Genomic DNA, 19,952 nt, shown 5'->3' with positions numbered 1-19,952 from the left:
GAAGGTTGGACGAGCACATGCTGCAGCTGCACAGCAGTCAGGAGGCTGCAGTCAAGGACCTCGACCTGTTAACTTGCTGGCACAGAGTATGTACCACAGAATTATCATGATCGACGTTCAGCAGCAGACATACAGAGAGGGCCTGCCATCCTCTGGGGATTACACCACCAGAACGGTCCAAACCCTGAAGTCGTACTACGATTTTTCCTGCAGATTAATCTAGATCGTCGCTTAATTCCAGACATCTACTAGCCGCAATCGAATTTCGCAGCTGTCAACCAAGTGTCGCCACGTCTGCGTAGAGACATGCACACAGCAGGGGACTGTCAATAGCCAATTAATTAATATCTTCGTCTACATCGACAGAATCTTAACATGAAAAAAAGAGAGAGAATATATCTTATTTTTTTATTTACTGTTAAACGTCAAAAGCAGTCTTACGCTTTCTGCTACTCATACCAGAAGAATCCCAGCACGATCACGATCACGAGCACGGGCCGCCCGCTGCCCCTGAGAACAGGAAGTTGGAACTCTGGTGGAGGCCAGGCCGGCAGAGGACTCCGTCCAGAGTATAATCGGGTTGGATGAGAAAAAAAATAGTGCAGACGGAATCCCTACCCTAACATACTCAGGAATGGAGGATTAATATTCCGTCCGAGCCAAACAAATTTAACAATTCCAATTCGTGCACAAAAAACCCAAGTTTGCAGATCCTTTCCCGTCTGGGGAAATGACTGGCCAATAATAATGATGGATAATGGATCGGGACCCAAGTTTACCCGGAAGGTCTATGTGATTAGGTAAGTCAGTCAGTCCTGCATGAATGAATTAATGCAATTATATTCATCCCTGACCAGTAGGACAATTACTACGGAGTACAATTATCTCTGAAAGACTGGCAAGGAACGTGTTCTTGCTACAGATGAATTGTATTATAATATTCGTGCGTCATGTCTAGAGGAAAGTATTATTACAGAGTAATATCAAGAATAATGCGACCGTCATCCCCTGCCGTCACCCGTGACGAGTTGCGGCTACAAGCTATCAGAACCACCAGCGCAGCTATATGAGCTTCGTCTGTGAGATCAACCATTAAGCGTTAACTTAACAGCGCCAGACTCATTTCCGAGGTCAGATCTTGAGATCTCCTGCTGCGAGACCCGCTTGGCGTGGATAAAAATGGGACGGACGGACCTAGTTGATCAACGAACCTTACAGGGCATGGCTGCTCAGGTCTGTGTACACGGATTAGCGTCGCTGTCACGGCTGGTTATGCATCGCGAGTCATGCATCAATAGATCGATCGACCATCGACATTATTACCTATCGATCTTTTCCTGTATACTCCGTAGAGAGGTCTGCTGTGATAGTCCATATCTCATCATTCTCTACCTACACATCCTGCAATCAATAGAAACAGTAGCAGTTCATGAACATCTAACACAGAGAGACGTTGATAGATGCACAGCATGATTTTGATCATGTATAATAAAAAAGGTATAAAAAGGGTAAGCAGTAATCCCGCTTGGACAGAGGAGAGAACAAAAAAAAGTACCCAAAGTATAACCCAATGCGCCCAGCTGGACCTTTTGAAGAACCCTCATGATCATGTGCCAGAAGTGGTTCCATCATCAACTGTTCCACGTAGCAGCAATAGGAAAAAGGCGGAGAAAGAAAACAAATATACATCTGGAAACCATGAGAATCAGACTCTTCGGAACATGGCTACAGCCTCCTCCTTGCTCCACTCCAGTTCGATCTGGCCATCGTAAACAGAGTCGATGATTCGCTTGAGACGGTCGTACGTGTCGGCATATCGTGCCTCACACTCCTTATACACCTTGCTCACCAAACTCCGACTCAGTCCAGGATCGTCCGCATCTCCAAAATGCTTCTCCACCCGTTTCTTCAACAGGTCAGCGCCACGCCGCAGTTCCTTCGAGTCATAGGACGAGACCAATTTCCTCGCCACATTCTTCGAGTGGCTGGCGCGTGCGGCAATGTCGCTAGGGTTGCTGGTGGTTGCGAGAAGAGACTCCGTCGACTCGATGAACTCGAGCAGTTTACCCAGTGGACGACGGATCACGGCATCCATGTACAGCTTCATGTGTTCGTGGTAGTCTTGGATCGCTCGATCGCGCCATTTCTCCAGAACAGGAAGCCCACGGACATCAACTTCTTCGATGTAGTGGTTCATGTTCTCAATGAGAAGAATGTGATAGTTGAGCGCCTCCTTATCTTCCGGATCGGTGGCCCCAGTAGTCGCACCCGGCGCTTGACCCGGCGCTTCCTTTGCGATAAACTTCAGACTCTCCCACATGGCACGATTGATCTTGTTGTAAGCTTCGTTGACACTTAACCGGATCTCAGAGAATTCTTGCGATGGGTAGGCCAACATGTTCTCGACGGCGGCCGAGAAATTGGGGAAAATCCTCATGAACGAAATGACTCCTTTTCTCTTGTTCACTTTGACTTTGGTCTCCTCAATTCCTCGGATCTGTTCGTCCACAAATCGGCTGAAGAGCCCGTTCAGGCGAGAATGTAGTTTCTGCAGGGAATGGACAATGAAGTCTTGGTTTGTGTCTTCAAACTCGGAGATGGCCCTTTCCAGCGCAGCCAGCACTCCGACCCCTTGCCTGCAAAAGAAGATCAGTCCCGAAATACCAAGGCCAGAACAATGACATGATGATGTACTTACAGTTGATCGGTCTTGATGACCCACTCCACAAGGTTTTGCATGTCAGTTTGCCAGAAGGAATAGATGCCATCCATCATCTGTTCGACTTTCTTAGCCAGGTCACGGTCAGGATCGTGCGAGTGCTTCACACTCAAATCTGGACGCTTTCGGTCTTCGGGATTGCTGGCGGCCACAATATCGGGAAACTCGGCATTCGAGAGGGAACTCAGGTGGAAAAATTGAACTGCGAAGTTCTGCTCTTCAGAGATCACCCTGAGCGTCTCCTGTAGAGCACCGGCGAACACCTCAAAGGGCTCCATCTTCCCAGTCTGTCGTTTTTCGCTAATGGACAACCGCAAACCCCCGGTAACGCGGACGGTCTTGCCTCTCCTCACAGTCAATTTACGAGCCGCAGTCGCAATACCATCGATATCTTTTTCCTTTTCATGATGTGTAAAAAGCAGTTCATGTTCCTCGCCTGTTGGCTTTTTCGCAGCCTTCTTCCAGGAACTGCAGTGATCCCGGAACTCATTTTGGTATGGACCTTTAGCCTCTTGTTCATACAAACTGATGATTGCGGTCCACTCCTTGGAGCTGACCTCGCGAGCAAAGAGCATCAGGGCATTGTACATCCACAGCTCTTGACGAGCGAGGTCCCGAGAGGTGCTATCCAGCTTCAGAGGATCTTTGTTGGAATTCGCCGCAGCGTTAGCTCTCTTCTGCTCAGCCACTTTGAAAGCAACAGACATGAACTGTTTAAGCCGTTGCAAGAAGAGACCAGCTTCGACACGGTACTCTTCCTTCTTCTCTCTGATAGCGCGCATTTGGCCCACTTCTGTGTCAGCGTAAACGCCAAGACCGCTGTGATCACCGGCAGCATCAGCCATGCGCTTCTTATTTTGACGGATGTCCGAATCGATCATCAACATGGCCTTATACAACATTGACAGAACCGTTTCTGTTTCTTTGATACCGTCCGGGTTGCTTAAAGAAGCTTCTTTGAGCGGCCGCAGGTCTTCGGAAGAGATCGACAGAGTCTTGAGAAGATTTTGAAGTTCATTTTGAAGCAGCTTCTGGTTGGCGGTCTGCACCTGCAGACCTTGAGACTGCGCTTCAATATAGGCGACATCGTCGTGAAGCGTCTTCAATTCCGTTAGTTGATGCAAACAAAGATTTGTTCTTCTGAGGAGGACTTACGCTTAATTCGTGTGAATACAGAGTCAAAAGACCATCCAGTTCGTCGCATTCTTCAATGGTTTTGTCAATCAGCCTTGTCAGCTGGTCGATCTTCCCTTCTTGATGCTCAATATTCCCCAGCCAGCTGGTAGCTTGTACCCTGCCAATCTGTCGCCGGATATCGGCCTCGAGATCTTCGATCTTCTTGTCATCACTCAACCGACCGTTCCAACCCAAATCCGTGAGAATATCGTCAAATTCGGCGCCACGCCCTTCAAGGAGGCTGGGATCGATGCCCAGAGCCTGGCAATACTTGACCGTATTATCTTCACGGCGTTTCCGACGCCGTTCCTGGGAAGGTGATCTTGACCTCGATCTGGACCTCTCTTCTGTGGTCTCTGTTGCGCCTGCGGAGAGAGCCTCTTTCGTCTCATCCCCAGTGGTTGGCTGAGCAGCATCATCGGTGCCAGCTCGCGTGATCTCGACTTTGGGAGGCTCTTGCCCAGAAGACGTTGTGGTGGAAGGTGCAGGTTGGCTTGTTGTCGATGGACTAGCAGGTGTTTTGTTGGCTTCGTTATTCAGAGCGCGAAGCGAAGGAGCAGGGACAACGCTCGTAATGCCGTCTGGTTCATTAGACGGGGTCTGGTTCCTTTGTTTCATAAGCCTCTCCCCAGCACCGCCTGGTCGCGGTTTGAAAGCGCTATACGCGTTCGCTGCCTTGCGGAAAGCACCCGCAACATCTTTTGCAGACTTTTTCTTAACCATAGGCCCCAGACCGGGACGGTGAACCTCTTCCTTTTCTTCGGGAGGTTGCGTTTCAGGTTTCTCTGGCGGACTAGTAGGCGGCGAGGTCGCTGGAGGTTCGGCAGAGGGTTCAGCGGGCGGTGCACTGACTGTGCTCTGGGGCGGGGCCTCCGTCGACTCGGTCGTTTTGGAGGGAGCAGCCGTCGGCTCTGTCGTTTTAGAGGGAGCAGTCGTCGGCTCTGTCATCTTGGAGGGAGCAGCCGCCGGCTCTGTCGTTTTGGAGGGAACAGCCGTCGGCTCTGGAGGAGGTTTCGTCGGCTGTGCTTCTGGGGGCGGCCGTGTCGATTCTGAAGGGGGCTTCGTACTCACGCTTCCAGAAGAACCCGGCCGAAGAGAAGGCGGTATTTCGACGTCGAGATTTCGTGGTGTTTGGTTGGATCTGTCACTGCCCCTAGAAGGTGGCCCACCATCCTGTCTGCTGGAAGGTCTGGACAGCTTGTCACTGCTATCAGTCAAAAATGTTCTCTGACCGATGCTTCCAGAAGGCGTGTGGTCTGAAGTAACAGAGCCAGATGTAGAAGGTGGCACAGGTTCTTTATTGACGTCCAACCCTTGAAAGGGCTTGTATTCAGGTGTTTCTTTCCCGTCACGCGACGGCGGGGGTCTCCCACCCTGCCGGGAGTCAGTTGTCCTGTCTTCCACGCCTCTAGGCCTAGTTCTAGTTGACTCAGGGGACGAATCCACGGGTGAGCGAACAGAAAAGTCTGATTTTGAATCCAATTGAGACTTGGGAGGGCCAGCCATCCTGTCGCTCTCCAAGCGTCCATTCAATTTGGAAGAGGGCTCTTCCCGCTGATTTGGCACCTGAGGCCCGATTTTTGCCGGAGATTGACCAGTAGAAGGTCTGGGTATCTGATCTCGACTCCGTTGGCTTTTTAGGAACTGTTCCTCCGATGGTTGCAGTCTCAGATCCCTTTTCCCTTCGCGACTGGGAGCGCGATTCGAATATTGCGAACTCTGCTGGTCGGGCTGCGGGGCCTGTGATCCCTGGGGATTCTCAGAGGCCTCAGGCTGGGACGACCCCTGGCTGGTGTCACCGATAAGCATCTGCCGTTGGCGTTCATCGAAGCCGATCAGTTTCGGGACCCTGCCGCCCGTGTACTTTTTATAGATTTTCACGAGACTGGCAATGAAGAAATCCCTCTCTTTGTAGTTCGCCGCTTGCCAATAGTACGGCTTTCCGATGGTGACCACAAAGCCCACATTCGAAGCCCACTGCTTCTGCTGCTGCTCCAGCTGTGTGGTGGCCGGCAGGTCTGTGTACGACTGTATAGAGACCAAGTCGTCCAACATCCAAGTTTTGCCAATCGAAAACGATCCATCATTGTTTTCACGAGCTTTGTGCATGCGCACCCGGCCGGACTTCCTCAGAGCAACGATGATCAACCGCGGCTTCTTGTTTTCGGGCGGCGAATTCGGCGGAGCAGGGGTTGATGGATATGCAGCATCTTCTGTGATGCGGATATGCGTGATGTAAGACTCGGCTACTGCATCGACAGGAGAGAGCTTGTTAGTAAATCATACCAATACCAGAATGCAAGAACGAAGGGAGCTTTAGTAGGCCCCGATCCAAGGGGGAACATCGTCCGCTGGATCTGCGACTTGGGCCAAGGAGTCTCCTTGAATCCGAAGATTCTCTCACAAAAGCTTCCATAAAAGGTACTCTGAGGGGCTATGTAGTGGGCAGGGAAACGTACAGACACCATCACTATCCTTCTTTGAGAAGCAGCTCTGGATAATTCTCCGCTTCTCGTCCTGGAACATTTGTGCCCTCGACATCGTACCACCCCCACGACCCGCCCCCGCATCATTGCGAGCATCTTCAGCCGGCCGTCGTGACCTAGAAGCCGGAGGCTCCTTGGGAGGATACCCTCGAGGCTGCTCGCGGCTGCTCATTATTGTGATTGTAGGGGGTGCGGCTCATCCAGGTCTCGAGGCCCCGCTGGACATGAACCGGTGTCGCAAATTGATGCAGATAATTCGGGCCGCACAAAAATACGGACTGACAAGATTATCAGAGACTTCCAGGCCTGCTGGAGGGGAATCGACTGCTGGCTCTGTTCCGAGTAGCCACCGTTTGGGGATGGAACGCCTGGGTGCAGTTGCAGCCGCTAGCGGCGGAGGCCGTTGATTGGGACATTAGACTAGCTACGGAGGACTGCACGGCCAGTGCACCTGCTTATATTTGCCACGGGCAGGTATTCTCGTGGGATGCGACTATGCGCTTCAGGAGCCATTGGGGTCTGTCTACATGAGAGCAGGATCCCAGATCTTATCATCTGCAGCGACAATGTTTTGGCCTCCCTCGCATCAGCCGTTGAGCCATGGCGACTCGACCCTTGCAGGCCTTCTGTCCTCCGCGGCAGCAATCTGGATAGCGGCCGGCCGCAGGGACCACGTGAGGCGACGCGAGCGCGCTAGTCCGTCTACGGCACCCTGTGGCGGGCCAATCATATATAGGGATTGCTCACCGCCTGCAGTCGCTTAGCGCCAGCTGTTTTTCCACCAGGAACTTTTTTTTCTCTGTCGAGAGCTTCAAGAAGAGAAATCATACTCGCAAGCTTTTCAGTGGGATACTCGAGACAATCGCACTGATCGCGTGGCAGTATGGCTCAGAAGAAGAACCCCAAGACTCCTGCCGCCGGAAAAGGCCCCTCGGACAAGAACAAGCAAGCAAAGAAGCCCGGGAACAAAGAAGTACCGCACTCTTGGCTATGTCAACTGTATGCGACAGAATAGCTAACTAGTGACTCTCTCAGGCGAAACCGGAAACCAAATCTAAAACGACGACTCCTGCCCCCCCTCAATTGCTCGTTGCTTCCGTTGCCGCTTTCCTGACCGAGTTTGGCTTCCACAACACCACCCAGGCGTTTGCGAAGGAGCAGAAAGATGACAGTGGAAAGGCTGCGGTAACCAAGGCAGCGAAAGAGGAAAATGTCCCGTCCTTGCTCGACATCTACAAGGCATGGGAGTCTAAGTCGGGTAGTGCGTCCGCGAAGAGATCTGTTACGTCGAGCAGCGAGGAAGACAGCGACAGCAGCTCTGCTGAGTCGAGCGATTCCGATGTTGAGATGGAGGATGCCCCCCAGAAGGTCAAAGGAAAGCGGAGCAGGAGCTCTACGCCCTCGTCGGCTTCTTCCACCAGCTCTGACAGCGATGCGGATGATGAGTCTGGGGAAGACACTAAAGTTCCGGGTCCTAAACCGACTGGTGTGAAGCGGAAGGCCGAGTCTGAACCCGAAGACGAGGCGTCGACAGCGAAGAAAGCGAAATTAGGTGCCAAGGAAGATACAAGTGAGTCAGAGTCCTCTTCGTCCGAATCTTCTGAATCGTCCGAATCTTCTGATTCAGAAGATTCAGAAGTTTCTTCGGATTCGGTGTCCTCAAGCTCCGACTCTTTTGACACTGACTCAGGTAATGAGTCGGATTCTGAAGAGTCCGAATCCGAATCCGAATCCGAATCCGAATCCGAATCCGAATCCGAATCTGAGTCTGAATCTGAGTCTGAGTCTGAATCTGAATCTGAGTCCGAGTCTGAATCTGAGTCCGAGTCGGAGTCTGAGTCTGAATCCGAATCCGAATCCGAATCTGAGTCTGATTCAGATGCATCTGAGACGAAAGAATCAAAAGAAGACCGCAAGGCCCTGAAGTTGGCTGCGAAAACGCCACTTCCGCCGTCTGACAGCGAGTCGAGCGAGTCAAGTGAGTCGAGCGAATCAAGTGAATCAAGTGAATCGAGCGAATCGAGCGAATCGAGCGACTCCGACGAGTCTGACGAGTCCGAAGAATCCGAAGACTCGTCATCGGAGTCTTCGTCTTCGGAGGAAGAAGACAACAAGAAAGCAGACAGAAAATCCTCTACCGACACCACCAGTACACTAGCAGGCTCCGACTCGTCAGAGACAAAGAGCAAAGAAGAAAAGGCGGATTCGGCGGCCCCTTCGACCAAATCCAACCAGTCAAACGGTACTCCTGCTTCTCAAGACAAGAAGAAGAAGAAGCAGCATACCGGTGCCCGCCAGACGCCGCTGGCTGAAGCCAGTGCCCGTCCTCACAACCACCCGTCAAACGCCTACGTCCCCTACGCGTACGCCGAGCGCGCTCATAAGGACCTCTCCGTCACCCGCGGCAAGGAATTCACCAAGGAGAAGAACAAGAAGAAGCGCGGCTCATACCGTGGTGGACCGATTGACATTGGCCCGTCCAAGCACAGCTACAAATTCGAGGACTGAGTGAGATGAGACGAGACAGCCTTGCCAAATATTTCGTTCCGGAAGAAAGACAAAACAAAGAAAAAAGCTCTATCTTCCCCGATATACGATTCGATTAAAAAAAATGTCTTATGAGCCTGACTGGTTACTAGACTAGAAGCTAGAAACTAGACTAGACAGGCGGACTCAATCTTCTTGCATCATACTGTACACATACTAAACGGGGTATTCATTTACCTCTGGTGTTTTTCGGTTCTTGTCCTTTTTTTCCTTTTCCCCTTAAAAAAAAGCGAGGCGTTAGATGGAATTTTTTTTTGCAAACAAGGATACCATGATGGCATGGCATCATTCATCATGGGACTTTTCCTTTTTTTTCTTTATCTTTAAAGGCCATTGTGCTCATACTGCATAGTACTCGTTGTCTATCTTGCTGGCCCCTATTATTAGCACGATACTTTGTACTGTAGCTAATACAACTGAATTCTCAATCTGTTAAGTAAGCTGTTGTAAGTCGATGCGTTTTATTATTTCTTGTCGAGAATGAATCAAAGCGAAGGCGGAGATATACACCCCTGTTATTGAATTTATCGAATTTCAGTTTTATTTCTTTTTTTTTTTCGTTCTTTTTCTGTTCAATCATGACTTTAAAATACAAGGGACAGTTCACCACCTCTATTCCGCCGGTTGCAGATGTGAGATTTGAGGAAAGCTTGTAAGCAGAATGACTACCTTGGTTGCAATCATCTAACCCGACAGACTCCAAGATTTGCCGGTTACTTCCTTTATCGACTGGAGGATCTCACTCTGCGGAACCATGAGAGCCACAGAACCACTTCCTGTCTTGAAGCTACTTACAAGCTGCCCAATCCAACTCCAGCCATTCTCTTCTAAAGCAGGACAGAACACTCCACAGCCGTCATCGCCAGGAAGAGCGGCATCTCCTTTACCATCAGTTGGGTGAACGATGATCAATTTTGCACAGTTCACCTGGTCTGACGGGTGCTCCCGCCCTGGATTTGCGCCTCTGTGATGGCATCGGCAGTAATCCCATTCCAAAACATCATAGCTTCTGTCTCTCCAATCCTTCCAGAGGTGCAGCCGGTGCTTGCCCCGTCTTTGTAACAAATCGCACCAGCCATGGCGTCGACAGCAGAAGTGATACCCTCTGAGCCAGTAAACATATCGGCCGGAGAGGGGTCTGTTGCAAGGTATGTGTCCTTCATCTCGTCGTCATCTAGCCACGATCCATTGGGACCCTTCCATTCAGGTTCCAGGCGAACCAGGACTCAATCGCTGCGCCAATTATTTCCATTTGTGCCAATGTGTCCATAGCTCACTTCACCACATCCTTTTCGTCATTGGTCAAGTAAGAAATTAATCTCTGCCTCGTTGTTCTGCTGGGAACCAATTTTAAGAAGACGTGTCAGAATATCTAGCCCACCTGGCGTTATAACCCGCCTTTCCCCAGTGGACATAAATGGTAACACATGGTAGGCAGTTAGAGCATAAGACTCGTTCTCCTCATCTTCAGGTGACAAGAAAACAGCAAATGAACCTTTGGACTCCTCGTTCATAAGGGATATGGACTGGCCGTGAACAAATGGTCCACTGTTTCCACAGCACGTACAGGATGATTTCTCCTTAGTGTAGCTTTCCGACACCAATTGCCACCTTGTCCAAGTTGGGAGGTTCCAAGAGGGGAGCAATAGCATTGATGCGTCCAGTTGCATCTCTCAGCGTCCCTCTCATGATGATAGTAGGTATCGATTGAGTAGAAGCAGACTCTGCTAGATATTCCGTAGCCTCTGCATCAACGTAGAGGCAAATGCATCGAACCCACAAGTTTTCCCAGCCAAACCTGCAAAAGGTAGCAATAACAACACGAGCTTCAATCTCCCGATGAAGATAGTCAACGACATATGGGAGATTTATATCAAAAGGCTGAACAGGTTGTTGATCTATTGCCGTAATGATGATGCCCGGAGGCGGGGGCGACAGGATGAGCAATCCACCTTCTCCAAGCTCTACACGAATGCCACTCGAAAGGAACGTTCCTCTCGCAAACAACCTAGCATGGGAAGGAGTTTGTCAACAAGTCCTACATTGCTTCCGGTTGCATAAGGTAGTCATCATAGATACCTCTGGTTATAACCTCTTGGGCCGTCCAGTAGGCTCATCACAGACCATAACTGCATCGCATTCGTCGATGGATCAACAATAAAGTTCTGCATTCCCCATCTTAGAAGCTTTTCCATCGCATCTTGATAATCACTGTTCAAGTTCAAGGGACTGCCAGGTTGTTGCTGACCAAGGCCAAGCAGTGCATCAATGATGGCCCCAGCGACGGATGCGTCTCTTCCTTCTGACAAGTCTGTCAAGGCGGTTAGGACGACGTCCCGGTCTGAGTAGTCGATGACACGTTGTATTTTTGCCCGGAAATCGGCAAAGATATCTCTTGACATCTCGCTCCTTCGCTGAGTGGGACCTTAGCAACTGGTTCAAGTGAAGGCCAAAGACGCAGTGAATGATATCAATCTGCGAAGAAGCTCCAGATGAGATACCAGGTCAGTATATCTGCTGAAAGATGACCAATAAGCGTGGTGATATGGCTAAGTACGGAAAGTGTTACCTAGAATCCAAGAGAGGAACTCTCAAATAGGTAAAGCTATGTAGCTTCTGAAAGCCGTCCTAAGGGACTGAAGGTATTGACCATGGGCATTACCTATCATAGTCGCCTTAGGATCACTGAAGTTGATAGATTATATACACATATCTATGTACGTATACAATCTATGAGTCGGGAGTCCCCTACACTCATTCTCAATAAATTGTAGGATTATGACGTGGGAAAAATTAGCACAAGTAGGATCATAACTAATATGCATACCCAGGCAAAGAAAAGACATGGCAAAATTTTGGTTTGTGTTTTGCTTTGGGCAAGTCTACAAGATGTTGTCTGATTAGTCAGTCGCCTACCTATGTGCATTCAGCATTTTTGCTTTTGTTTTTATCGTATACAAAACCAACACCATGCCAACCAACCAAACGCCCGGTCTATAGGTCTATATGCAGAGGCTCTTTTTTTCTTGTGTGTGTGTTTTGCTACCGTCACAACCGTCTCCTCCAGAATCCCCCTTCATCCAACCTCCTCCAGCGCCGATCCCAGCCAGTCTCTTGTTCTGTCAGCACGTCTTTCTCCGTCACATCCCAGAAGGGCTTTTGCGTCCGAAGCTTCGCGCTGGCGCTCATGTTTTCTGGACTGGGGCGCTCGTACCCCGATAGCTCTAGGATCTTCTCTCCGCGGTAGTGTCCTGCGGATCCGTTGTTGTTGTTGCTGTTGTTGTTGTTGTTGCTACTGCTGTTGTTATTCATGGTGTCAAGACCGAGGGCCAGGTTTTCGCGGTACCACTCGCTGTTGCTGCCGGTCAGGTCGTCCGTAGAAGCGAAATCCAGGCGCACGATGCCGTCGACGATGCCGGTATAGATCGTTGACGAGGACGGGGAGGGTGAGGACATGGCGTAGATAGGACCGCGGTAGGCGTGGTGGGTGCGTCTACCAGAGGTAGTCGGTGGGTGGTGAGAAATAAAGAACGAGAAGTCTCGGCCAGGAACAGCAGCTGTTCTTGGAGTAGTAGCCCTCATTCCATTCTCTTGAGCCTTTGTCTCAGGCGATGTCGAGCCTACATTATTGTTTTGGCTCGATGAAGAAGTAGACAGATTCGTATCCATGTAGCTGTAGGTGTTTTGCATGCGGAGGTCAAAGATTTTGACAATTGCGTCGGCTCCTGCTCCCACGAGGAAGCGATCGTGGCCAAAAGGCTGAATGCAGTAAATTGGATTGTTGTCTATCGTGTCCATAAATTCTCGTTCGTATGATTTCGGTGAGCGAAGGTCGTGGAGCCTGTAGGACTTCACGTTACTACATAATTCCTTTGGTCTCTTACAGAAAAGAACATACCTGACCCTGCGATCACCCCATCCAGCGAGAAATACATCTCCTGGAGAGCCACCGGCAGGATTGAAAGGCGCAATCGCGCTCACTCTCATCGCCTTCCGGGTCATCCAGTCTAGCCCGTGGCGAGGGGGCTCGTCAAAGGTGAGCTCACGGTGTCTCAAAACCTTGTCATTGGTCACATCGAAGATCACAATTGACTGCGACAGACGGCCTGTGCCAACGGCAATTCGATCAGAGGACAGGAACTTGGGGAGGTTGAGCGGGGCTCTGGTTTCTGGGTCTGGCGTCAAAACAGCAAATGGGTGGACCTCTGCAGCTCCAGTCGTGGTGTGGAAGAGCGAAATAGGGCCATTGTAGGAATGGACAGCGAGCATCGACCCTGGACCCGTGCTAAAGTCGATCCTGTCGATTTCCGTCCGGTTGGTGACGAAGGTTTGCTTGTGTTCGTAAACAGCGTCGTCGGGCGAGATGGCGACATGGACGAGATCGCCACGTGCTCGACCGTAAATGAGATGCTCTTTATCAGCCTCCTTGCTTGGATGATCTGGTCTCAGCAAATACACGCCGCGGATATCGTCGTGGCTGCTGATGTGATCAAGGTCGTTGAACCGCAACCATTGCTCCTCGATGCGATCGCCAGACTTCCTGATCCGCATGAGCAGCTCAGCAGCAGCACCCCAGACCAGAACCTCCCTTCTGTCCGCCCAGCGGTTCCCCGTCCAGACCTCATAGCAGTCTATTGCAGGGCGGTAACCCAGAGTTGGGCTGTCATGCCTGGTCGCCTGGGGAATTCCCACAGTTTTCGCATCCGCCGGCGGAACGACAAAGCGACCGATGATGGCATGTCGATCCAGTGCTCGAGATCGCGAAGTGAGCGCCCGCGCCGCGTCTTTCCAGAACGGAGGGGTTTCTATGGCAGGGAACTGGCTCTGAACGAAGGCGCGGAAGATGCGTCCATTTTCCGCGGTGATGATGTGATAGAGCCGCTTACACGTCTGCGCCAGATGGGCCAGTGCACCAGCAGTCGGCAGAAAGGTCGCAATATGGTAGATGATTTCGGATGGTAGTTTGGAGAGCATCTCTCGACAGTGTCAACAGGAAAAAATATCCGTCCGCCAAAATCGAGTTCAGCCGATGGATTTCATCACGGCTGTGTGGGCGGTCGGATCTCTTCTATGACGCACGCGACCTCCAGACTGATCATCCTGAAGAACCTCAATCAAGATGCAGCCTAGTGTTGGATCATCATGAAGGTGGACCTTGCTGGGGAGGTTGAATGCGCAGGCTGTGTTGATGCGGGCCAAGTCGCCGCCGATGATTATTTATCTGGACGCACGTCATGGCGCGTTATCGGTTATCGGCGACCCGCCAACCATCTATCTCCGTCTCATTCTTTATCGACACCGCCTCGCCTTACGGGGAACAGAAGATCGACCCACGTCGCGTATCTAGGGAGCACGAGAGCCTCTCAGTTTCTTATTCAAGTGCAACAACTCTGCATCTTTCCAATCCCACAGGACAGTGCGATTGTGGAGAGAGAGGGCATGGCAGGTTACTACTGGTGCCACCAGAGTGAGGACACTGGATCAAGCACTACGAACACGTCTTCGTTCAGAGGAATATATATCCGTTCAGACTAACTCATTACTCTCGACTTTCCTCTACTTCTGAAGGACCTGGCATGTTGCACGCATTGCACCCGTTCAGCTAGCTTGATTGATCTGCCTGGAACAATGGCTCTATCTCACGCGACCCTCGCAGGAATTGTACTGTTGTGTGCTCTTCTCTACAAATATGTCCTGTATCCTGTCTTCTTCTCTCCCCTGTCGAAGATTCCGAATGCGCATCCAACCGCGCCCATATCACCACTCTGGATCATCTGGAAACGGTTCAGAGGCCAGAACAACCGAACTATCCATGCCGCCCATGAAAGGCTGGGTCCAATCGTGAGACTCGGGCCGTCTGAGATTTCGATTAACTGTGTCGACGGTGGTATCAAGACGGTGTATGGGGGTGGCTTCGAGAAGCATGACTGGTATCCGAGGGTTTTCGGGTCATACGGGTGAGTGGACAGACGTAAATACATGCTTCAGTTTGGCTGATATTGATTTAAAATAGAACAGTCAGCATGTTCACGATGACCGGAAGCAAGGAGCATTCTGCCAGGAAAAGGATGCTGTCGAATATATATTCCAAATCCTATCTGCAGTCCTCGCCCGCCTTGAAAGTCATATCTCGAACCATGACATATGACCGCTTTCTTCCGATTCTGCACGAAGCTGCATCTTCCGGGTCGCCGCTCGACATTCACGACCTTAATCAGGCATTAACTATGGATTTTGTTTCCGCCTACCTCTTTGGTCTTCAAAATGCGACCAATTTTCTGCAGGATCTACCAACACGGAGGTTTCTGCTGCACAACTATCAATGCAGGAAGCCTTTTGAGTTTTATTACCAAGAAGTTCCCGGTCTTGTCACTCTGAGCAGGCGTCTTGGGATTCCCGTCATTCCAAAGTGGTGTGAGGAAGCAGGGAGGGTGATGGATGAGTGGAACCTGGACCTTTGCGACAAGGCCGAGAAATCTCTCAACGAGACGGAGCCGCATTTAGAGCCGACCGTGTACAAGCAGCTGAAACGATCCATGATGAAGCAGCTGCAAGCAGAGAAGGATGATCCAGAGCGAAACGCTGAGACCATGAAGCAGCAGCGGTTGGACATCGCCTGCGAGATGTTCGATCAACTCACAGCCGGCCACGAGACCAGTGCTGTCGGTCTCACTTATCTGTTCTGGGAGCTTTCCAGGCACCCTGATCTCCAGGAAGAACTCCGCAAAGAACTGAAAACACTATCCCCTCCCATCGTGTATCCCCCCACACCCGAGTCATCGGGTGAACTTCCCGAGCCCAAGAAGATCGACTCCTTGCCTCTTTTGCAGGCCATCGTGATGGAAACCCTGCGACTTCACGCCCCGATCCCGGGGATTCAGCCTCGCAAGACACCATATCCTTCGACAACGCTGGCTGGATACGAGAACATACCTCCGAACATCAGGGTCAATGCGCAAGCTTACTCACTACACCGCAATCCGGACGTGTTTCCTGACCCTGAATCGTGGCAGCCCCGTCGGTGGCTGAGGGAATACAACTCGCCGGAGATGGAGGAGATGAGACGATGGTTCTGGGCGTTTGGAAGCGGCGGGCGGATGTGCGTGGGGAGCAATCTCGCTTTGCAGGGTGAGTGCAGACATGTGTAACATATCATGCACCTGACAGTGTCTACCTGGATCTGATAAACCGGTAATCAAATTGCTGTAGACAGGGCTGACTCTTTGCAGAAATGAAGCTGGCAACTGCGGCCATCTACAGCAACTATTCGTCAAGTATCGTCGACGATGAGGGCATAGAGGCCATTGACGCTTACACGGTCAAGCCTACGAGCAACAAGTTGATCCTAAAGTTTGAGCATGTGTGACGACTGTCAGGTCTGGATATATATATAAGCGCCATTCTCAACGCAAAAGAAAACATAATTGCTAAGTTCGTCCTTTTTTGGTATGCCGTATTCACCACGTGGGGGGATATCTTGGATATAACTTAGCTAGGAAATCCCGTTACTTTGCTTGACCGGGACCGGAAAGGGAAGTGGGCCAGTCACACGTCTCCAAAATTTAATATAGATACGGACGTGGATATAGCGATAACATACGGAGTATTAATTATTTTCAAACCTTCCTCAGCGAAGAATGATTGATTCTCCGATCGCGTGTCTATCTTTTAAAGATAGCCAGATCTCCCCCATTGTCCCGACATATCTCCCTCCCAGAGGAGCATTCAGTTCAATTCAATTTGAACAGATTGTGATTAATTAATAACACCGACTAATCAATATGCCTGACAAGGATGCGGGTGCTCCCCGCGTGTATATCGCCCGGCATGGTATAGTAATACTTTCTTATCCTCTCCTTCTTGTACAGTACAGTACATACATGCCGCTCTCTTCCAGGCTCCCTTCTTCTTTACTGTCATGATTGAAAGCAGTTCACTTTCCTGTTTCCAACTTCTAACAAGAAAGTTCTCACGAATGAAAAGAAAAAGAAGAGAGAGAGAGAGAGTAGTAGAAGGAACAGCAATGGGGCAAAAAAAAGCCTTCACCACACTATACAACTCTGGATACCTAGACACATATGTACTGTACATGCATACATACAAACAGTAAACTAACCAAGGAGGGCGAACAGGCGAAACCGAATGGTCCCAAACCGGCCGATACACCGGCATCACAGAGCTCGAACTCACCCCGCATGGCACCGCCCAGGTGCAGAACACTGCCAAAGTGCTTGTCGGACCGGGCAAGCTGATCGACCCGGCGCGCGTGGCGCGCGTGTATGTCAGTCCACGGAAGAGAGCGCAGATGACCTTCAAACTACTCTTCTCTGGCGGTAGCAATACTGCGGAAGAAGGTATTTTGTTGGACACAGCCAAGATCTCCACGACAGACAGACTGGCCGAATGGGGATATGGATCATACGAAGGCCTCAAGACGAGTGAGATTCGAGCATTGAGAAAGACGCATGGCCTCGACGTGGACAGGCCGTGGGATATCTGGCGGGATGGATGTGAGGGGGAAGGGGGAGAGTGAGTAGCATCCATCCATTCATCCGTCCATCTATCCATCTATCCGAGCAGGACAATTCCTAGGGGTACTGCATTTGAGGTTTATTTCCTGCTGATTGATTGCGTCTTGTCTAGATTCCCCTCGCAGGTCGCAGCCCGGCTGGACGACCTGATCAACGAAATCCGCGCCATCCAGGCCGGGCACATGCACGGTGAACCGGGACCGGCGGATGTCGTGCTCGTCGCGCACGGCCACATTCTCCGGGCGTTTGTGAAGCGGTGGTTGGGGCATCCGTTGGATTTTCCGTTGTCGTTGATGCTGGAGCCAGGTGCGATTGGGATTCTCAGGTACATCCATCTACATACATCTACATATCCTGATTCCCGTGTTTTGGTCCTGCTGACTTTTTTTTTCGATACAGTTATGAGCACCATAATATTAAAGAGCCAGCGCTGTTGGCTGGGATGGCGTTTCCTAGCGAGTCATGAATGATATAGCATGAATTGCTCAATGACATAGAGTTATGGATGTAGATAGACAAAGGGATAACATATATACTGGGAAAACGACCATGTTAAACAACAGTTAGAAATCATAACTGACTTATAGTACAGCACCAATACTTATACATATGTAGAAACAACAATTCCTCATATCATATCTAAAAAGGTCAGAAAGCCAATTTCCGCCATCCCAAACTCCGTATATGCGAAAACGATATCAAATATCAAAGGACCAACTTGCGGATCGAGTGCTTGCTTCGTGGGTCGACTAGCCCAGACGGCCCTCTCTCTTCCTTGGCCCGGCGACCCTTTCAAACATTCTCATGAGGTGGTAGTTGATAGTGTTCTTCTTGATCGTCTTGTCTTTCTGTATACAGCGAAAGACGCAGTTAGCGCGAATCAATCCCCTTCCGTGAAATTGGAGTATAATACGCACCGGTGCATCCATGCACGCCTTCAATTGATGCTCCAATCCCTGGCAGGCTTCGGAGCCGTGTCCGGAGGAAGCCCAGCAGTCTGCGACGGGAATCATTATTAGCCAGTGGCTTCCAAAACAGAGGACTCTATGGTGCCATTGAGCCAATTCTAGGAAGCGAGCGAGCGTAAGACGTACTCAGCAGAGACGACATCACCGTGGTGCACGGGTTCTGCTGGTTCAGGTTCGGTCGACGCACCCGCAGGTGTTCGATCGTCTGGAGACGGACGGGCTTGAGACGAGTCGGGGCACCCTTTTTCACCATGTTGAGGGTATAAACAGATAGTCACGTTCTTCTTCAAGTAGATATTGAGAAGAAAAAAGACACACCCTCAAGCGGAGCGACGGTCTAATAGTCGTACGATGCGCACCGCTGTCTTTATTCTCTTGAAATTAATTCTCCAGGACAGACCAAAGCTTTCGCCGGAGGTGTGCCAAGACCGGAGAAACCGTCAGGAACCTTGTCACCGCTCAAAGGGGCCTAGCGCGGTTGCACGTGACAGACTTGTTCTTCAAGAAGGCATACTCCGTACTGCTTCTATTTAATCACCACGAAAATTTTACCATTTTAAACTGTTTATTTATTTGTTTCTTGAGCTTTCCATTATATCTACTTGGGTAGGTTGGGCAGCACGCAGACAGGATACTCCTGAGTAGTGTCTGGGGCTATACCCAAAGAGGAACTGTATACCTACCTAACCTACCTCCGGTATCTTCTTCAATTTTACTTCAAATCGAATTCATTGATTTATGAAAAATCTCTTATTTTTTTATTGTGTTATTGACGTAATGAAGTGAGATTGATTATAATACAGTAAGAATAGGAGTAATATTACTATAATTGCACTGGAATAATACATATATGCGAAGGGAATAAATGTGCTGTCTATTTCGACCTGGTCATATACTATGCTGTCGGTTTGGAGGGTCCATGACAGGTCAGCCCGCAAGAAACGACAGTGAGAGTGAGTGGAGTGGCAAGTCCAGCAGCGACACAGTAGATATCTGTATCTATTCAAGGGTCAACTTCGGTGTTTTTCTTTTGTATCAGGGGCGGGTATTGAAATTACAACTTCAAATGAAATTGCAAGAAATACAACTTACCTTTTATAGAAAGACGCAAGATTTTTAGAATAACTACTATTAACTAACGTAATTCCCAACCGAACCGGACACCCGACCGAACCGGACACCAACATCGAATTCTGACCGCGGTCGAAAACTTGAAGCTATACACAACAACCAAAACACGTGTATTTCATTGAGTTCTATATATTTAGACGTGTAGGACAACCAGTTCTAATATGTCCCTGAATATGGCAATTAGAACATGTTGGTGGAGCACGTCTTGGCGCGTTGGAAGGTAGAGATGCAGAACCCATAGCTATCTCCTGTATCTCATCTCCTTGCTCGTTTCTCTGGTGTATGAGATCTCTCGCTTCCTGTACAGAAAGGCCTTGATTAGGAGACATCTGGCGCCTTGATCGCCCTCGTTTCTGCTTCTCTTTCTCGTTTGCCATACGGAGATCGTGGTTTC

General features: G+C 50.1%; 6 protein-coding genes across 6 annotated transcripts; 3 read left to right on the top strand and 3 right to left on the bottom strand.

Moving 5' to 3' along the window:
• Nucleotides 1-1,705: 1,705 nt before the first annotated feature.
• T310_6866 (Exocyst complex component Sec3) lies at nucleotides 1,706-6,553 on the bottom strand (the record flags this gene model as incomplete). Its single annotated transcript, XM_013470334.1, has 4 exons — nucleotides 1,706-2,636; nucleotides 2,699-3,819; nucleotides 3,875-6,144; nucleotides 6,355-6,553. The coding sequence occupies 4 exons, from the start codon at nucleotides 6,551-6,553 to the stop codon at nucleotides 1,706-1,708; spliced, it is 4,521 nt and encodes a 1,506-aa protein (XP_013325788.1).
• Nucleotides 6,554-7,264: 711 nt separating this feature from the next.
• T310_6865 (uncharacterized protein) lies at nucleotides 7,265-8,889 on the top strand (the record flags this gene model as incomplete). The annotated part of the gene is made up of 2 exons (XM_013470333.1): nucleotides 7,265-7,354; nucleotides 7,417-8,889. 2 exons carry the CDS (start codon nucleotides 7,265-7,267, stop codon nucleotides 8,887-8,889), a joined length of 1,563 nt encoding a protein of 520 aa, XP_013325787.1.
• A 962-nt stretch (nucleotides 8,890-9,851) lies between these two features.
• T310_6864 (uncharacterized protein) lies at nucleotides 9,852-11,330 on the bottom strand (the record flags this gene model as incomplete). The annotated part of the gene is made up of 4 exons (XM_013470332.1): nucleotides 9,852-10,066; nucleotides 10,310-10,476; nucleotides 10,709-10,936; nucleotides 11,008-11,330. The coding sequence occupies 4 exons, from the start codon at nucleotides 11,328-11,330 to the stop codon at nucleotides 9,852-9,854; spliced, it is 933 nt and encodes a 310-aa protein (XP_013325786.1).
• A 646-nt stretch (nucleotides 11,331-11,976) lies between these two features.
• On the bottom strand, nucleotides 11,977-13,902 carry T310_6863 (F-box domain protein; the record flags this gene model as incomplete). The annotated part of the gene is made up of 2 exons (XM_013470331.1): nucleotides 11,977-12,787; nucleotides 12,827-13,902. 2 exons carry the CDS (start codon nucleotides 13,900-13,902, stop codon nucleotides 11,977-11,979), a joined length of 1,887 nt encoding a protein of 628 aa, XP_013325785.1.
• A 654-nt stretch (nucleotides 13,903-14,556) lies between these two features.
• Nucleotides 14,557-16,294, top strand: T310_6862 (Unspecific monooxygenase; the record flags this gene model as incomplete). Its single annotated transcript, XM_013470330.1, has 3 exons — nucleotides 14,557-14,885; nucleotides 14,942-16,056; nucleotides 16,158-16,294. 3 exons carry the CDS (start codon nucleotides 14,557-14,559, stop codon nucleotides 16,292-16,294), a joined length of 1,581 nt encoding a protein of 526 aa, XP_013325784.1.
• Nucleotides 16,295-16,709: 415 nt separating this feature from the next.
• On the top strand, nucleotides 16,710-18,478 carry T310_6861 (Phosphoglycerate mutase; the record flags this gene model as incomplete). Its single annotated transcript, XM_013470329.1, has 4 exons — nucleotides 16,710-16,758; nucleotides 17,061-17,457; nucleotides 17,572-17,765; nucleotides 18,075-18,478. 4 exons carry the CDS (start codon nucleotides 16,710-16,712, stop codon nucleotides 18,476-18,478), a joined length of 1,044 nt encoding a protein of 347 aa, XP_013325783.1.
• Between the last annotated feature and the right edge of the window lie 1,474 nt (nucleotides 18,479-19,952).

The sequence above is a fragment of the Rasamsonia emersonii genome (genome assembly GCF_000968595.1).
Source record: "Rasamsonia emersonii CBS 393.64 chromosome Unknown ctg1118621760467, whole genome shotgun sequence".
Taxonomy (NCBI): domain Eukaryota; kingdom Fungi; phylum Ascomycota; class Eurotiomycetes; order Eurotiales; family Trichocomaceae; genus Rasamsonia; species Rasamsonia emersonii.
This window is presented reverse-complemented; position numbering and strand designations above follow the sequence as displayed.